Here is a 19180-nt window from a genome sequence, read left to right as displayed (position 1 = left end):
ATTCTTCTTGAATGGGCTGTATGTAGAATTCAGAAACCCTTGTTATTAGCGACACCGGTGGCCGTTGAGTGAACTGCAGCTTATTGCTCGTAACGTACTGAAGGTGATTCAATGCACCGATATACTCACGGGCGAAGTTCTTTTTCTTTCTTTGCTTAGAAGTAAAAAGAAGTTGGAAATACTGTTACTGTAAATGAACATCTAGATTACAGCGTTTAAATGGTGAGAAAACAGCAGTTCAGAAAGCATCTGATCATAGAGATGTGGATGTTTGCAGCAGATCTGAGATTCACATTGACATGATGTCAACAGATGAGCTCATTAAAATTACACTGTGTTGATAGTTTGATTATAAAGTATATTTAAGACTATAGACTATATAGATCTGGCTATGTGAGACTATGTGAGATAGTTAAAAATAAAAAAATGTTTAGTTTTTTGGAAATGTTTTTGTTATGCTACATGTTTTTCAATAAAAATATGTTTAAAAAAAAAAAAATAGTAATATGTAATATATATAGTTAGGGTTATGTTGTAATGCTTAATATTTGAAACATCCCAATAAATTAATCCAAATTCGTACTTGTCGAGATTTAAGGCAAGTTGGTGGTTATCCTAAGTGTAAGAGGTTATTATGATTTTTAAGAACATTCTTTTCAGGATACAAATTCTTCTTGAATGGGCTGTATGTAGAATTCAGAAACCCTTGTTATTAGCGACACCGGTGGCCGTTGAGTGAACTGCAGCTTATTGCTCGTAACGTACTGAAGGTGATTCAATGCACCGATATACTCACGGGCGAAGTTCTTTTTCTTTCTTTGCTTAGAAGTAAAAAGAAGTTGGAAATACTGTTACTGTAAATGAACATCTAGATTACAGCGTTTAAATGGTGAGAAAACAGCAGTTCAGAAAGCATCTGATCATAGAGATGTGGATGTTTGCAGCAGATCTGAGATTCACATTGACATGATGTCAACAGATGAGCTCATTAAAATTACACTGTGTTGATAGTTTGATTATAAAGTATATTTAAGACTATAGACTATATAGATCTGGCTATGTGAGACTATAGTTTGAATCAATCCCTTTACAATAAAGAATGATTCTTTCAGCATTATCCTGAACATTGTATAAGCGTTAATTTCCTGTGTTATTGAACGGAAGAGAGGCTCTCAGGCGTAAACCTCACATCATTTTGATTTTCCCGGCGAAACCGTCCCGAGTCCTTCACATAAATATCAGTCTACAGACTTTCATGGACAACCTAGGAAGTCGGGATTTTTTTTTCCCCTTCATGTTAGATACAAGCTGTTCACTCATTGGGAATAAAAAAAAAGCAATTAATAAATGAAAAATCTTACATATAGCCCCTTTAAGTTTTGCCATTAGAACAATCTTAAGAAAAGAAACATAAAATCATTCTGTAAAAAAAAATTGTGTAATAAAAAATATTCTATAGTTAAAAAATACCAGAATAATTTTATTATTAAACATGTTGTGTACTTAATCCATCTCTGCCTTTTAGCAAATCAGGTTGGACCATCATGTCACATAATTAATATTCATGACTTTAAGAATTTTAAGCTCATGAATAATATATTAAGCCCCTCCCCCTAACTTTTCAGACCATTACTCCGCCCTTCCTTATACTCAAAAGTTGATTCATAGTTTCCTCAAATCAAATTCAGCACTCAAACATATGAGCTGTTCTGTTTCATGTCTTGTGCTTCTCTGAGTTACTTCTCTGCGGTGTCCTGGATACGATGCTCCATGCTCTGGCTCTCGTCCTGTCGTGTAGACGCCAGATAGTTGTCCTTCATGAGAGCCTCCCATGACAACAGCTCCTCTTCCTCGGTCTGCTTTAGTTCCTGCCCTGTGCAGAACCATGAACTTAAACCAGGGATTTACACATTCAACGCAGTTTTTTAAAGTGATCAGGATATAAGAAATATAAGCTTTGTTCATGTAGCTCAAACGGTTGAACTTGTTTGGGATTTGATTTCCAGGAAATGCATGAACTGATAAAATGTAAACATTGAATGCAATGTAGGTCACTTTTGATAAAAGCAAATGCTAAAGTGAGTCATACCACAAAAGAGGGAGTTCTAATGTTTTTAATTCAACTCTGCTGTTCACAACTCTTCACGGTTCAAATCATCGCTTATTAACGAAAACTTTTTTTTAAATCCATATGGAAAAAATTACCGGAAAAATACTTCTGGAACCAGTGCAGCTGAAACAAAGGTGCGGGAGCGCTAATGCACTCTATAAACTGGACCAGACTTTATACTCATATTCATTAATGCGGATACATTTGAAAACGGAGTTTTCGTTTAAAATCGTCCTCCGTCCACGCTAGTGTTTTCCAAAAGTTTCTCATCCACACTGAAACTTTGGAAAACGCTAAATTACATGCACCTGACCGCGCTTGCGTAAACCGTCATAAAAAGCTCACTGGGATGATACAGACGGAAAAATAAATAATAAAGTTATTGCACAATTTTTCTGGCAGGATCATTTTTATTAAGCAAAATATCTCAGCAAAATCAAAATGTTCTGTCATCTTTGCAGGACTGTGATATTAAGAGAGTGCAAAGTAATATATTTTAGCAACTGTGTGAAAGTGAATAGCACATACTGTAACAGGCACAATACCGGTATTAACATGAATATCAATTGGCACAATATGCGTCACATGACTAAACTTATGTCATAATTTTTAAATACCTCAGTTTTGACAGTCCACACTACAACGTGAAAACAGCGTTTTCAAATTTATCCATTTTGGAGAGCGTTTTCAAAAAGGTTCATTTTCATTAATAAAATGCCGTCTCAGTGTGGACGGAAGGACAAAACAGACAAAACATTAGTGTGGACAAGGCCCTAGACTAATGAACGTCAGTAATGTACCACGATCATGTGTGTGTTTTCAGTAAAATGTGTTTGTGGCTGTAGTGTGGTCCTGGCCCAGCACTCACTGAAGTGTTTGTGTCTCTGTGAAGGACAGCGCAGCAACACTCCTTTGATGAAGAGCATGAGGTGACTAAGGATGATGAAGGGTGGAGGAAGAGCAGGTCGACTGTGATACTCCTTAATCAGCTCGTAACGCTGGAACTTCCAGATGGTGTCCGTGTTGTCTTGAACCTCCTGGAACGTGTAGCTGTGATGCACAAAGATAGAGTTTAAAGGATTAGTTCACTTTAAAATGAAAATGAGCCCATGATTTACTCACCCTCAAGTCATCCTAGGTGTATATGACTTTCTTCTTTCAGACGAATACAGTATTTATATTAATAAATGTCCTGGCTCGTCCAAGTTTTTATAATGGCAGTGGATTGCAACCAACAGACTGAAGCTCAAAAACATGCATCCATCCATCATAAAAGTGCATCCATCCATCCATCCATCCATCATAAAAGTGCATCTATCCATCATAAAAGTGCATCCATCCATCATAAAAGTGCATCCATCCATCATAAAAGTACATCCATCCAGTGCATCCATCCATCATAAAAGTGCATCCTTCCATCCATCATAAAAGTGCATCTATCCATCATAAAAGTGCATCCATCCATCATAAAAGTACATCCATCATAAAAGTGCATCCATCCATCATAAAAGTGCATCCATCCATCATAAAAGTGCATCCTTCCATCCATCATAAAAGTGCATCTATCCATCATAAAAGTGCATCCATCCATCATAAAAGTGCATCCTTCCATCCATCATAAAAGTGCATCTATCCATCATAAAAGTGCATCCATCCATCATAAAAGTGCATCCATCCATCCATCATAAAAGTGCATCTATCCATCATAAAAGTGCATCCATCCATCATAAAAGTGCATCCATTCATCATAAAAGTGCATCCATCCATCATAAAAGTGCATCCATCCATCATAAAAGTGCATCCATCCATCATAAAAGTGCATCCATCCATCATAAAAGTGCATCCATCCAGTGCATCCATCCATCATAAAAGTGCATCCATCCATCATAAAAGTGCATCCATCCAGTGCATCCATTCATCATAAAAGTGCATCTATCCATCATAAAAGTGCATCCATCCATCATAAAAGTGCATCCATCCATCATAAAAGTGTATCTATCCATCTATCAGTAACTGTTTCTGTTGAACCGTTTCAGTCTGTTTACTCACTTGAAGATAGCGATGAGGAGGTTGAGCAGTAAAATGTTGGCAAACAGCAGATAGACACACAGCATGATGATGGTCAGCCATTCTGGGAACATCGGCATGTTGTCACCATTCAGCACGGGGCATTTGGGCTTCATAGGATCGGAGCCGTTCACATTGCAGCTGCTTATATCAAACTGAGTGTCTGGTTTGCAAAACAGAGAAATATTTGTTAGCTATCTGATTTTTCTATATTTTGTATAAATCTCTGGACTTCTGAATATTCTACAATGTTACAATTAAAACAATGATACAATCTATAATATAAAAATCAACTTGCATAATTATTGCATATGCAAATAAAATTATAACTAGTGTTGGGGAACGTTAATTTTAAAGGGCTGGTATAATGCCCTTTCACAAGATGTAAAATAAGTCTTTGAGTTTTAGCTCAAAATACCCAACAGATATTTTTATATAGCATGTTAAAATTGTCACTTTTTGAGGGTGAGCAAAAACGCATCGTTTTTGTGTCTGTCCCTTTAAATGCAAATGAGCTGCTGCTCCCGGCACAGGGGGCGGAACTTCAACAGCTTGCACTCACACAGACATGCACTGAAAATTTCAAAAACTTGTAGCCTTTTATGTTCAAACCGGAGTCAGACAATGATGGAGAGACTCAAGAAGAAGTGACAACATGTAGAAGCAACAGGACATTTCTGAATGGTTAGTTGATGAGTTTATGAAGCTGATGTGTAGTTATCTTCTAGTCATTGATTAGCATATTCTGTCTTGATAATCTATAAATCGTGTTCAGGGGGCGGGGTTTATGTAAATTCTAGGGTTGGTGATGTCAGTAACCCAGGAGGAATGTGGTGTAGTCTCTACCAGCCGTTTGTTGTAGTCCTTAAAAATCTCCCTTTGCTTTGAACTTTGAGCGTTGTAACTTTGCAGATGTTGTTTATGCTCAAACAGCAACATTACACACTAACTAAAGTTAGAAAAGTCAAATCATAATCAACCACCCTTTTAAAAGTAATGCGTTACAATAATGTGTTACTCCCTAAAAAGTAACTAATTGGGTTATTAGTTACTTTTAATGGAAAGTAATGCATTGTTACTTTTTCCTCACCTGGGTGGGCTTGTTTGTATTGCATATTTAAATACTGTATATACAAATCTATACATCATTTGACAGTGTAGGGAGACTGCCGTCCACACTAATACATTTTTGTTTGAAAACGCATCTTTTTCTCCCGTTTTGGCCTTCTGTCCACACTGAGACGGTGTTTTATTAATGAAAACAAAGCTTTTTGAAAACGCTCTCCAAAGTGAATAAATTTGAGTTTTCGCGTTGTAGACTGTCAAAACTGAGGTATTTAAAAACAATGACGTTAGTTTAGTCATGTGACGCATATTGAACCCATAGATATTCATGTTTATACCGGTATTGTCCCGCAAAGGACAGAATATTTACTCACATTTGCTGTCCTGCAGTAAAACATGAGAGCAGCTTTAGCGTTTTAGACCAAACATATAATGGTGAGTGAGAGCAACCTGGACGCACCAGTGAATGCTGAGATATTTTGCTAAATAAAATTATCCTGTCAGAAAAATTGCGCGATAACTTTATTATTTATTTTTCCGTCTATGTCATCTCAGTGTGCTTTTGTGAGTTTTTACGCATGTGCTGTAAGGTGAATTTAGCGTTTTCAGGCGTTTTCCAGCCGTTTCTCATCCACACAGAAACATCGGAAAACGCCTGAAAACGCTAGTGTGAACGGAGGGTGTTTTTAAACGATAGCTGTGTTTCAAATGTATCCGGATTAATGTAGACGTAGCCTCATTTCTTCTTTGCTGGGAATTTGACATTGAATTAAACATTTTTTAAATAAAGCAGAAATCACAGTAATTCTTGGAGCTCACAGTAGGCACGTCTTCAATATATGTTATTGCAAAAAAATAAATAATTTGATTTCATTTCATTTAGAGTAAACTGCTCACTGTCTATATTAGTGGGGACGTTGCCAAATATGATGAGGTAGGGATCATAGACAGCTCCACGGACGATCCAGTTTAGTCTCTCTTCATTTTCGATCATAATGCCTTGTTTCGCCACGCCGTACGCCACCACCCAGATACTGAGCAGAAACATGAAGAAGAACAAATCCATCATCTGCAAAGAGGAAGAGAGAATATGAGAGGACACAAAATGAAACGGGATGCATGTTAATAGCTCAATTTGTCTGAAATTGCTTCTATGCAAAAACATTTTTGCTTGATGTGCAGTATGAGAGGAAGAATAGAGCTCACGTCATTCAATATTTTATTTTTTAAATAGTTAATTTAAAAAGATCAAGCATTTGGTTAGCATTTGAGTCCCTTAGTCTCTCAACACTTAGTCTGTGAAGAATTATTGCATAACATATCTGAACTGAAGAAATGAACTCTATGAGCACGCAGACCCACCATTCTCCTGACAATGATTATTTTCGGACCCAGGTTTCGACTGATAGTGAAGATGGCCATTAATCGTAGGCAGAATATGATGAAGTCGATGCAGAGTAGAACTTTACCCACGTAGAACACAGTCTCGGAGGCCTGAAGTCTGTATGAAAAACACAGAGGTTGATTAAGTGTCAAAAAAATACTGATTTAATTTAGTTCTGAGTCATTATGCAAATTAACTCAACTTAACTCAAGATGAGGACCAAAAACTTTAAATATGATTCCTTTATATGAGAGTCTATTAGAGTTGGTAGGTTTGATTTCTCTCAGTGAAATTCTTTTAATGAACAGAATCATAACTTCAAATTGTAATGCATTAAATGCTTTAGTAAAAACATATGCAGATAATTATTGCTTTGTGTTACTATTGGTCCATATAAATGAAAATTATTATTTTAACTAGATTTTTACTATATTTTACATTTTTATATTATTAAACTATTTGAATCTACTTGACTACATTGACTGTTCGGTCTAAATATTATGGTACAAAAATAGACCTTTGAAGCAATTTCAGATATGATGAGGTACAGCTCACAGACAGTGGATACTTTTTTTGATGTTTCATACAGCCCTAGTTATGAGGATATTTTCTGTGTAATCTTAACCTAATGAGGAAAGCATGAACTGCACTGAATTAATCTTTATTTATGAATGAATCATATCTGAACGGTATTTAGTGAAACAGTGGTTGTGTTGACCTGCAGGCCAGACCAGAAATGAACAGCATGATTGACAGCACATCCAGAATGTTCCACAGATCCCTGATATACATCTTTGCTTTCCTCCGAAAGCCGGGCCCATCGAAGTCATGATAGAGCTGTGGAGTATCAGAGTGGTTAAATATAGACATATTGATATAGACGGACATATTTAATAACAGTAGATTGGCAGTAATATTCTGGAAAATTATTACAATTTAAAATAAACGTTTTCTATGTGAATATATAGTAAAGTGTAATTTATTCCTGTGATCAAAGCTGAATTTTCAGCATCATTACTCCAGTCTTCAGTGTCACATGATCCTTCAGAAATCATTCTAATTAGCTGATTTGCTGATCAATTATTAGTAATGGTTCTTGTGATTATCAATGTTGAAAACAGTTTCTGCTGCTTCATATTTTTGTGTAAACCATGATACATTCTTTTTAGGATTCTTCGATGAATTGAAAGTATTTATTTGCACTAGAAATATTTTGTATCATTATAAATGTTTTTACTGTAACTGTTGCTCATGCATTATAGCTAAATTATTAATGTATTATTATTATGTTAATCTTACCCTCAAGCTTGAGAGTGGTATTGGATCACAAAAATGTGAATTAGCACAACTGTTAATAATCAGAAATGTTTCTTGAGCATCAAATCATCATATTAGAATGATTTCTGAAGGATCATGTGACTCTGAAGACTGGAGTAATGATTCTGAAAATTCAGCTTTGATCACAGGAATAAATTACACTTTACTATATATTCACATGGAAAACTATGGAAGCTTGTTTCCATCACTGAATACATTTAAAAAAAAAGTTAATTGAGACTTTCTATCTCACAATTCAGACTTTTTTCTCACAATTGCAAGATATAAAGTCAGAATTGCGAGTTATAACAAGCGGAAACAAGCTTTCATAGAAAACAGATATTTTAAATTGTAATAATATTTCATAATATTACTGTTTTTACTGTATTTTGATCATATAAATGCAGCCTTGGTGAGCAGAAGAGACTTCCTTCAAAAAACATAGAAAATCCTAATCTTGACAGGTAGTGTATGTCTGAAGTGAGTGTGTGTGTCTCACCTGTCTAACCTCCTCACACACCAGCGAGGTGAGCCACACATAGAGCAGAAGTTCTCTCCACGATGGAAATTTCTGAAAATCGATCATGAGCACCACAGCAAAGAGCCACAGGAAGCCAAAATACGAGACGATGTTCCAGTAAAACTTCACTTGAGGAGACGTGAAGAGACTCGTCAGACGTGACAGACAGTTCAGAGGCTTCACCTCAGCCTTCTGTGAGGTGGCACTGAGACAATAATATTCCTTCATTATTCAGGCACAGACTGTTTATCATACATAAGTTGAATGATGCTAACATTAGTTTGATGCAATAATTTAGATTCAATTATTTATATAGTAGTATAATATATATTATATAATAATAATACATTTATGTAACATTCATAATGAATAATTGTTCTTTAATAGATTATGCATTACCGTGTTAAAAAAAAACACAAATAAGATATTTTTCAAAATGGTTATGCATATTGAACATAATTAAGTTGCATAATGCTAACATTAGTTTGATGCAGTAATTTAGGGCATTCACTTGTCACTCCTACATCTTTGCGGTGTGAATGTGGCCTGTAGATGTTTGTAACTCAACTAACTGTAAATGGCGTTTGGTCTTGGCATCTGAGTTTCCAGCAAAGAGTGGATCCCCCTCCAGCTTCATTCTCTCGGCCTGTCTCTGGATGTCCTCATCACGTCTGCGAAAGTTCATTTTAACAATAAGGGTTAAAACATTTATTAAGAGTCATTAAAAGTCAGTGTTTGTGGTAAAAGTGCTATAAGCAGTGTAATTATTGAGACTGCAATGCTGCCATCTGATGGTGTGTGCATGTAATGACAGTCTCAGACATGATTTCAGACCTGACAACACAAAAGGTTAGTTTTCAACATTCAATTAGAAAATTTGGTCACACTTTATATTAAGTGGCTTTAACTAATACGTACTTACATTGAAATCAATCATTTGAAACAATGGACTAATTGTGTACTTACATGTTTTTACATATTACTTATATTTTAAAACTACCTACATGTAATTCATTTATGTAATACCCCTCCCTTACACCTTAACCCACCCTTAAACCTACCCATAACCACACACACACACCTGTCCCTACCCTTACCTGTATCACACCTCAATAGTAAGGGTGTCACGATTCTTCAAATCCTCGATTCGATTACATTTTCGATTCTAAAGTCACGGTTCGATTCGATTCTCGATTTTAAAAAAATAAAATTGAAAGCACAAGCTATGCCATTTTTAGACTTTTATGCAATATAATATCTGACCTTTGTTCGCAATGTACCACACACTACATTGTCAAATTTAAAACGTTTATTAACAACATAATGTAACAATAACTTATATCTTAAGTCAATTGGAAACTTAAACAATATAACCTATTACAGTCCCGGGGCTCCCTGGACTCCTCAGAGCAGTCACAGGCGAATAGCACGGCGTTTTAAATTGAGTTCCCACAGCGTTTGCAACGCAGTACGAGAGAACTGCGTAACCTCGGTTCCCTTAGAGATCGGGAACGAGTACTGCGTTGCCTTGCCGTGCTATTTCGCTCATATCAGGTACTTCGCTTCAGTCGATTTAAACCTAAAGTCCTTTGGCGAGTTTTCTCTGAATTTATACACTTCAGCCGCGTCCAAATTGGCGCGCTCGAGGTTGGCAGGGCGCCAAGCGCTCCCATTGGACCGCACGCCACTGCTAACTCGCCATAGGTTCGTGCAGTTGCCGCAGGCAGCACAGCCAGCTCGCTCAGACGAGCTATGATGCTCTCGCTGTGCGGGTTGCAATGCGTTTTAAAATAAAGGCTTCAATATTCTCGAGAAAAGGAGTTTTATCCATTACAGACAAGCCGAGCTGACGTGACATATGGGGCGTGGCAGCATCGACGATTCCAACTTTTGATTCGATGATCGAGATTGAGCATTAATTTCGATCGATTTCGATTTAAAATCGAAATCGTGACACCCTTACTCAATAGCAGCAAAAACGTTTTACAATACAGCATGTAAACAACACAACACGCCACTTAATATAAACTGGGACCGAAAGTTTTTACCTGAAGATCAGGAACTTGGTGTATATCAGAGGAGGGAAGATCATGCACAGAAGAATCTTCCAGTGTGGATTCTCCACTGACAGCTCTCCATACCAGATCTGAGTGAGCAGGGCCTGACAAGAGACACTCGATGAGACCTGAGCTATCAGTGATGAGCCATATATAGATAAACTGCTAGTTGGTTTGAAGGAATAACACCAAAAAGAACAGTTTTCACAAGAAAAGTAACTCTTATTGCACATGAATTACTTACCCACCCATTCATTCTCATGCGAAAAACATGTAACATTTTAAGCTTGAATAATAGACATGACATATTTGCAATCATAAAACAACTTTTTATTGTTATTATCACAACACAGAAGGAGACAGATAGGTGTTATAGTGAAAACAGTGTTTGAGCAGAGTGGTGTGAAACAGCACGATCCAGACGATGGTGAGAGGATGGTGACTTGTTGACTGATGATGGTGACTGAAGTGGATTCTCTGTGCAGGTGACAAGTGAACAAGACAGGAGATCTGGATCAGGATGATGGATGGACGATGGACAGAAGACTGGAAGCTTGACGAGACGAATCACAGGTAAGTAGACGGGTAAGGAGTCTGATGGTAAGCAGTGGTAACTGTGACGAGACCAGACAATGAGTGTATGGTGAACTGTGAATATATAGCAGTGTTGATGAGGGAGTACAGGTGCAGCGAGTCAGTAATCTGGTGATTGTGAACGAGTGGGTGGGTCCTGGTGATTGGGTGATGATTGCGGCTGTGACGGTGTGGCTGACTCTGTGACAATACCCCCTCCTCCACGGCCGGCTCCTGACGGCTGACCGACTCTGCGACGGGGTCGGCCTCGACCTCTGGCCGGTTTGGGTGATCCTTGTGGAACTGGGTGAGAAGCAACGGATCCAGGACACTCTAGGCGGGCACCCCGTCGCCATGAGTCGAGGATGGTATGTACTCAGTACACTAGGCAGCGACATCTGGAGGAGGTACTTCGTCCGTGGTGGGTTCTGTAGGAGAAGAGGATAGAGGTACAGTGAAGGGTTTCAGGAGGGAGACATGAAATGAAGGTGAGATACGGAAGTGAGGTGGAAGGTTGAGCCTGTAGGTGACCTCGTTGATCTGCCTCTGCACGGTGAAAGGACCTATATAGTGGGGACTCAGCTTACGGCAGGGCAGGCGAAGACGGATGTCGCGGGTGGAGAGCCAAACCTTTTGTCCCGACTGGTATTGAGTGGCTTCAGCTCTACGGATATCCGCCTGGCGTTGGTGTCTCCGGGTGCTGGAGATGCACGTGAGCTGAGTCCCATACCCTCTCGCTCGCCTCGAACCAGTGGTTGACAACTGACGAGGGGAAGAGAGGAGGTTGGTACCCGAGTTCATTGGAGTAGAATGCTGGAGTCGTGGAGGCTCACCCTACCGCTGGGAGAGAACCGCTCCAACCCCGGTAGTAGATGCGTCAACTTCGACCACGAATGGGAGTTCTGGATTGGGGTGTACCAGGATTGGAGCGGTGATGAAGGGATTCTTCAGGTGTTGGAAGGCTTCTATGGCCAAGGGGTTCCAGGACAGATACTTGGGCTGGTTTCTGAGGAGTGAGGTGAGTTGAGGACACTGTAATTCTGGATGAATCTTGGATAAAAGTTGGCAAAGCCTAGAAAGCGTTGGAGTTCCTTGATAGTGACAGGTTGGGGCCAGTTGTGAATGGTGTCCACCTTCCTCTGGTCCATTTGGATACCTCGTTGATCGATGATATATCTGAGGAACTGGATAGGCGGTGAGTGGTATTCGCACTTCTCCAACCTGAGATAGAGGTGGTGTTCTCTCAGCTTTTGGAGGACCTGTGTCACATGTTGGCGATGTTCGGCCAGGTTCCGGGAGTAGATCAGGATGTCGATGTAGAAGATGGTGAAGCGTTGGAGGTACTCCCGGAACACCTCATTTACAGGTACTCGTATATCCCTGGAATACGGAGGGGGAGTTGGACAGGCAATTCGGCATCACCTGGTACTTGTAGTGGCCTGACGGCCGTCTTCCATTCATCCCCCTCACGTATTTGAATGAGGATGTAGGCGCTCCGCAGGTCCAGCTTGGAGAACATGCGAGCTCCACGGAGCTGCTCTAGGGTGGCAGGGACCAGAGGAAGAGGATAGCTGAATTTGACGGGATGAGAGTTGAGTGCCCAGTAGTTCCGTAGTTAATGCACGGCCGCAAACCTCCGTCCTTCTTGACCACGAAGAAGCTGGAAGCGGCAGGGGACATCGATTGTTGGATGAAACATTGTTTGAGAGCCTCTTGAACATACACCTCCATGGCCTTCTGCTCCGGGATGGACAAAGGGTAGACCTTACCCTTCGGTGGAGTGGCCCCAGGCAGCAGGGCGATGGCGCAGTCCCATGGCCGATGAGGTGGTAGACGGGTCGCCAAACACTTCCTGAACACATCCTGGAACACCCGGTACTCTGGTAAAATTTCAGTTTGGAAATGACGAATGCGACCATGGTCCAGCGGTTTGCCGAGAATGGTGTGGATGGCTAGTTCCTGGGAGCAGCGTTTTCTCTGGAGGTTGAGTCTTTGGAGAAGTTGACGAGAGACGAAGTTCCATGCGAACCCGGAGTCGATGAGCGCTTGCGCTGGAACTAGAAGTTTTTGGGTGAGAATTGGACAGGTGTACGAGTGAGGGGTGCGACTTTAGGGAGAAACTGGATTGCACTGATAGTGACCAGGCTGACAGACGTTTGGGAGATGCACACAGCTTTATGAATGAAACCTTCCAACCCAACGTTATAGTCATAAATGACCATCTGGTGGCGTACTTCCGGGTTGAGACCCCGGCAAAAGGCTGTCAGTAGGGCCGTCTCATTCCACCCGCAAGATGCCGCTAAAGTGCTGAATTGAAAAGCATATGCATTAATGGGAGTTTTACCTTGACGGAGGTTGAACAGTTGATCATGGATGGATAATACTGCTGCAGTTTGACCGAAGACTTCTTTAAAGTGGTTGGTGAATGATGTTAAGGAACTCGTGACCAGGCCATTGGCATGCCAAATGGATTGCACCCAATGCAGCGCTCCTTCAGACAACAGTGAGATCACAAAGGCAATACGTGACCGTTCGGTGGAGAAAACCTGTGGCTGCATCTCAAAGTACAATGAACATTGTAGTAGAAACCTGCTGCAATCCTCCACCTCACCATTGTACGTCGCTGGTCGAGCCATGGGACTGGCAGAGGCAGAAGTGGATTCTCTGTGCAGGTGACGAGTGAACAAGAAGACAGGAGATCTGGATCAGGACGACGGATGGAGGACAGACGGACAGAAGACTGGAAGCTTGATGAGACGAATCATGGATAAGTAGACGGGTAAGGAGTCTGATGGTAAGCAGTTGTAACGGTGACGAGACCAGACAATGAGTGTATGGTGAACTGTGAATATATAGCTGTGTTAGTGAGGGATTGCAGGTGCAGCGAGTCAGTAATCTGGTGATTGTGAATGAGTGGGCGGGTCCTGGTGATTGAGTGATGATTGGGGCTGTGACGGTGTGCTGACTCTATCTAAATATAATATAATAATAAAAATTTTTTAACAAAAACAAAAATGTGTATAATAGTAATACTAATAATTTGCAATCATTAAGAACACAAAACAATATATATATATAAACATAATTGCATAAATAATAATAAATAAAAAAAGATATGCATGTATAATATTAATAACAATAAGAGTTATTATCGTTGTTGTTGTACAAATTATCCTTTTGTTATCTGTGCAATATATTATATTATTTTTATGTAATATTTTATAACAATAATTTGCAACCATTAGGACCACAGCACAATTTTTTTATAATGCATAACTGCTTAAATAACAATCTGTATAATATTAAATTATTTCTTTAGAAAAGAAAAAAGAATAAGATAACAATGATTATTATAATTGTTGTACAAATTATTGTTAATCTATGCAATATAATAATAATAATTTCTTTATGTAATATTCAAAATAAATAACTGTTCTTTAAAGGTTTCTAAAAAAAATTCTTGTGTCAAAAAACAGAAATAGAACAAAAAAATTCTGCATATTGGTTTTTGAACACTTAAAAATAAAAAAATAGATATCAGTCATTACAATCAATATTTTTTATGTCCAAGGTGAATTTTTTTCAATGCTGAAGTACTTTCTCCTTTCCGAGTATAATAAGCTAAGACAGATAAGCCATAGATATTTCTGAATATGCAGCTGGGTTTGTTCACCTGCACTCCTGAGTGAGCGATGAAGCTTTTATCATCGGCCTCGAGAGCGAGCCACAGACATGTGCTTTTGCCCCACGACGGAGACATGCGGATCAGGAGTCTCTGCGCTCGCTGGGCGTCCCAGCTGTGACACTCGCTGAAGACACCTGAGGTCACACACACACAGGGTTAAACATCACGGCTCAGGTCAAAGCATTTAACACTCGCTGAAGACACCTGAGGTCACACACACAAACATCACAGCTCAGGTCAAGGGATTTGAAGTGATGTTTGTTACACGGCATTTAAAAAAAAATTGTAATATGTTTATTTATGTGTACAAAATATGTGTATTCTGGGTGCTATACACATGTTGCTCCTGGTACAGTCTGTGAAGACAATAAAGAATGAATCTGAAATCATACCGATGGCTTGTTTCTCAAAGTGGTTGGCCAGTTCACTCATTTCTTTTGCCTCTTCGCTATCATCCTCGCCGCTCTCCTGCGCCAGTTTCCTCAAGATCTTACTGGCGGCCAGAGCGGCTGCGATACAGTCTCTGCACTAAAAAAACAACACACACATTCACACACACACATTTGTGAATCTTCAAACTGCAACTACTCTCATGCTATTTAAATACAGAATCAGATTATCGGATTTATTCATGCAATCAGATCAGTATTTACCTGTCACAAAACAACATTTGAATGAATGCATTTATGCAAACTACAACCAATAAAAATAGAAAACACTCTCATTGATATAATGTAGTTAAAAAAGTATGAACAGAAGCCTTTAACAAAATACTATAAATACAAGACGTACAATTACACACAGCGATTCAAATGAATCAGTGAATTGTTTTGTTGTTGTTGTTGTTGTTGTTGTTTTTGAACCAGTTTAATTACATTAACAATCCAAACAAATGATTCAATTAAATGAATGGTAAAAGAGGAATAACAATGCAAGTGTTATAATTATTATTATATAACTTAGTTTTAATTGTTCTTTTATATATTTATTTATATCTTTTTATATATTTTATAGTCTAAAGATTATGTATTATTGTGTCAAAAAACACAAATAAAACAGTTCAAAATTGGTTGTGTGTTTTGGTTATTGGACACTTAAAAACCTAAAATATAATCTGTATAAACAATAACAAAATATTTCACTTTAAATTACGCACGGGTTCTCAAATGAATCAGTGGATTATTTTTATCCAGTTCAATTAACTGAATGAACTGATTCACTAAAATTATATGACAGAGGCAACCATGTTGATCCATCAGAACCAAGCTAAAAAATAAATAAATAAATAAATAAATAAATAATTACTAGAATAAACTACAATTATTAGATGAAATCCTTAGAAATGTCCTTGATTAAAAACAAACTGAAATAAGTATAAGAATAATTAAAATGACTAAAACTAAAATAAAAATAAATCAAAGAAAAGAAATATAAAAAATATTAGAAGGATAAAAAAATAAAATGCATAAACATGACAAAAGCACATAACACAATTACGAAAATAGGAAAATAAAAGCTCTTTTAAAATCAATAAATACCATAATAGTAGTACATTTCAATAAATAATAATAAAATAATAATAACAAGTTTTCCAAAGTGTAGAGTACTAATTTTATTTAAAGATTTAAGATTTATACATTTAATATTATATGTATTTCACAGCTACAGCAAAATATCAGCTTCTATCACCAAATTGAAGCAGAAAACAGGTGAATATAAAGCTCAAGCCAAGAGTTTGTCTCTAGCCAGTGCTGTACCTGCTCCCAGCCGATCTCTGCCATTTCTCTGTTATTCTGTACAACAGCCCAGAGGAAGAGATCCCGTCCCGGGTCCCTAACCGTGAGTGTGGTCGTGTCTTCCCCAGAACACGGCAGATCCACCGGGCCTTTGGACGGCACCTGAGAGAGGCAGCGCTTCAATGAATAAAACAGCCAGACTCTTCACATTACAGTCAAACTAGGATTAAAGCTTTATAGTTTGATGATTTTATTTACTGATGATTCTCACGAAGCATTTCAAAAACATGCCCTCACCTCAAAAATAAGTATTATTAAGTGATATTTTGTATAAAGAAAAGAATCCCACTTTAGGATCTTTGAGATTGTTTGCATTGTAACAATATTTCCACGCCAATTAACAACCCAGTTTTTTATCGTTATCAATTAAAAACAAGTTGAAGTACTAAAATTACAAAAACTAAAACTGAATAAATTAAAATTTAATCTAAATATATAGTAGTCAACATTTGAAGTGGACCAAAAAAGTTCAACAAAGTTGTCCTAAGACAAGAACGGGTATTGTTCAAAATTCATGTATAACTTTGATGAAAGGTTTTGATCCACTTCAGATGTTTACTGTCTTTGTTGCTGAGGTGTTTTCTGTCTCAAACTTGCCGTTAAACAGACATCATCTTTGGTTTTCTTGTAGCTTGAAGAGACGTATAACGGTTGAGTAAAACTTCCCAGCAGGTGGCGCACTTCTTCAGACACGTGACTCAAGGAAATCATTTTGACACCATGGGCCCGTTTTACAAGCTTGCGCAGGAAGAAGCAGGTGGGTAGGCGTCTGTAGAGCTGACAGAGAGTCTCCTCTTCTTTCAGAAACGTATGCACACACACTCCATTCTCCAGCAAAAGCCGCACAAACTCAGGTTTGTTGCCCACCAGTGCAGAAAGCATGGCCGGATGCAGATCACAGGACTGTGACGGGAAAGATATCAACAAATCATGACAAACCCAACATAATAAACATTCAATGAGACTCCCACAGGCACTGTATGAACATAGTTTTTCTTTAAATAATGAGTTGCATGCAAAAGTTTGTGAACCCCTGACCAAATAACAAGTGAAAAGACGTTAAAGTGCCCCATTATGCTTTTTTTTTGGATGTGTAGTGTAGTGTGTAATATAGCTCTTTGAATGTAAAAGGTCTGCAAAGTTTCAAAGATCAAAAGGATGAGGACTCACGCTGGAATTGATACGGTAAAACAGACGCCATCATTACTGTTCGTATCACTGTGTATCAAATCGTGAGGAAGATCCGGAGGAGAAATTCAGTTATGGTAATGGCTGTTTTGTTTCCAACACATGCTGTAAGCGGCCAACCAATCACAACAGATTGGGCCATCTGACCAATCAGAGCAGAGTAGACCAATCACAACAGATTGGGCCATCTGACCAATCAGAGCAGAGTAGACCAATCACAACAGACTGAGCCATTTGACCAATCAGAGCAGAGTAGACCAATCACAACAGACTGGGCCATCTGACCAATCAGAGCAGAGTAGACCAATCACAACAGATTGGGCCATCTGACCAATCAGAGCAGAGTAGACCAATCACAACAGACTGAGCCATTTGACCAATCAGAGCAGAGTAGACCAATCACAACAGACTGGGCCATCTGACCAATCAGAGCAGAGTATACCAATCACACCAGACTGAGCCGTCTGACCAATCAGAGCAGAGTAGACCAATCACAACAGACTGGGCCATCTGACCAATCAGAGCAGAGTAGACCAATCACAGCAGACTGAGCCATCTGACCAATCAGAGCAGAGTAGACCAATCACAACAGACTGGGCCATCTGACCAATCAGAGCAGAGTAGACCAATCACAACAGACTGAGCCATCTGACCAATCAGAGCAGAGTAGACCAATCACAACAGACTGGGCCATCTGACCAATCAGAGCAGAGTAGACCAATCACAACAGACTGGGCCATCTGACCAATCAGAGCAGAGTACACCAAACACAACAGACTGAGCCACCTGTCCAATCAGAGCAGAGTAGACCAATCACAACAGACTGAGCCGCCAGTCCAATCAGAGCAGAGTAGACCAATCACAACAGACTGGGCCATCTGATCAATCAGAGCAGAGTAGACCAATCACAACAGACTGAGCCATCTGACCAATCAGAGCAGAGTAGACCAATCACAACAGACTGGGCCATCTGACCAATCAGAGCAGAGTAAACCAATCACACCAGACTGAGCCGTCTGACCAATCAGAGCAGAGTAGACCAATCACAACAGACTGGGCCATCTGACCAATCAGAGCAGAGTAGACCAATCACAACAGACTGAGCCATCTGACCAATCAGAGCAGAGTAGACCAATCACAACAGACTGGGCCATCTGACCAATCAGAGCAGAGTAGACCAATCACAACAGACTGGGCCATCTGACCAATCAGAGCAGAGTACACCAAACACAACAGACTGAGCCATCTGACCAATCAGAGCAGAGTAAACCAATCACAACAGACTGAGCCATCTGACCAATCAGAGCAGAGTAGACCAATCACACCAGACTGAGCCGTCTGACCAATCAGAGCAGAGTACACCAAACACAACAGACTGAGCCGCCTGTCCAATCAGAGCAGAGTAGACCAATCACAAC

General features: G+C 39.2%; 1 protein-coding gene across 4 annotated transcripts in view; it reads right to left on the bottom strand.

Moving 5' to 3' along the window:
* The window catches only part of trpm2 (transient receptor potential cation channel, subfamily M, member 2), a gene marked incomplete at its 5' end in the record, with an annotated part of 61435 nt that overhangs the window by 20925 nt on the left and 21330 nt on the right, over nt 1–19180 (bottom strand). For all 4 annotated transcript variants that reach the window (XM_081367663.1, XM_081367666.1, XM_081367664.1 and 1 more), the window contains 13 exons: nt 1741–1873; nt 2979–3160; nt 4160–4340; nt 6140–6311; nt 6605–6743; nt 7345–7463; nt 8443–8668; nt 9036–9134; nt 10512–10624; nt 14767–14912; nt 15171–15306; nt 16536–16676; nt 17172–17477. In XM_081367663.1, coding sequence (XP_081223789.1) covers nt 1741–1873; nt 2979–3160; nt 4160–4340; nt 6140–6311; nt 6605–6743; nt 7345–7463; nt 8443–8668; nt 9036–9134; nt 10512–10624; nt 14767–14912; nt 15171–15306; nt 16536–16676; nt 17172–17477 — 2093 coding nt within the window. The remainder of the gene's footprint in view (nt 1–1740; nt 1874–2978; nt 3161–4159; nt 4341–6139; nt 6312–6604; nt 6744–7344; nt 7464–8442; nt 8669–9035; nt 9135–10511; nt 10625–14766; nt 14913–15170; nt 15307–16535; nt 16677–17171; nt 17478–19180) is intronic.

Source organism: Scardinius erythrophthalmus (genome assembly GCF_964197995.2).
Source record: "Scardinius erythrophthalmus genome assembly, chromosome: 6".
In the NCBI taxonomy this organism is placed as follows: Eukaryota; Metazoa; Chordata; class Actinopteri; order Cypriniformes; family Leuciscidae; genus Scardinius; species Scardinius erythrophthalmus.
Note: the sequence above shows the minus strand (reverse complement) of the source record. Positions and strands in the feature narration are given on the sequence as shown.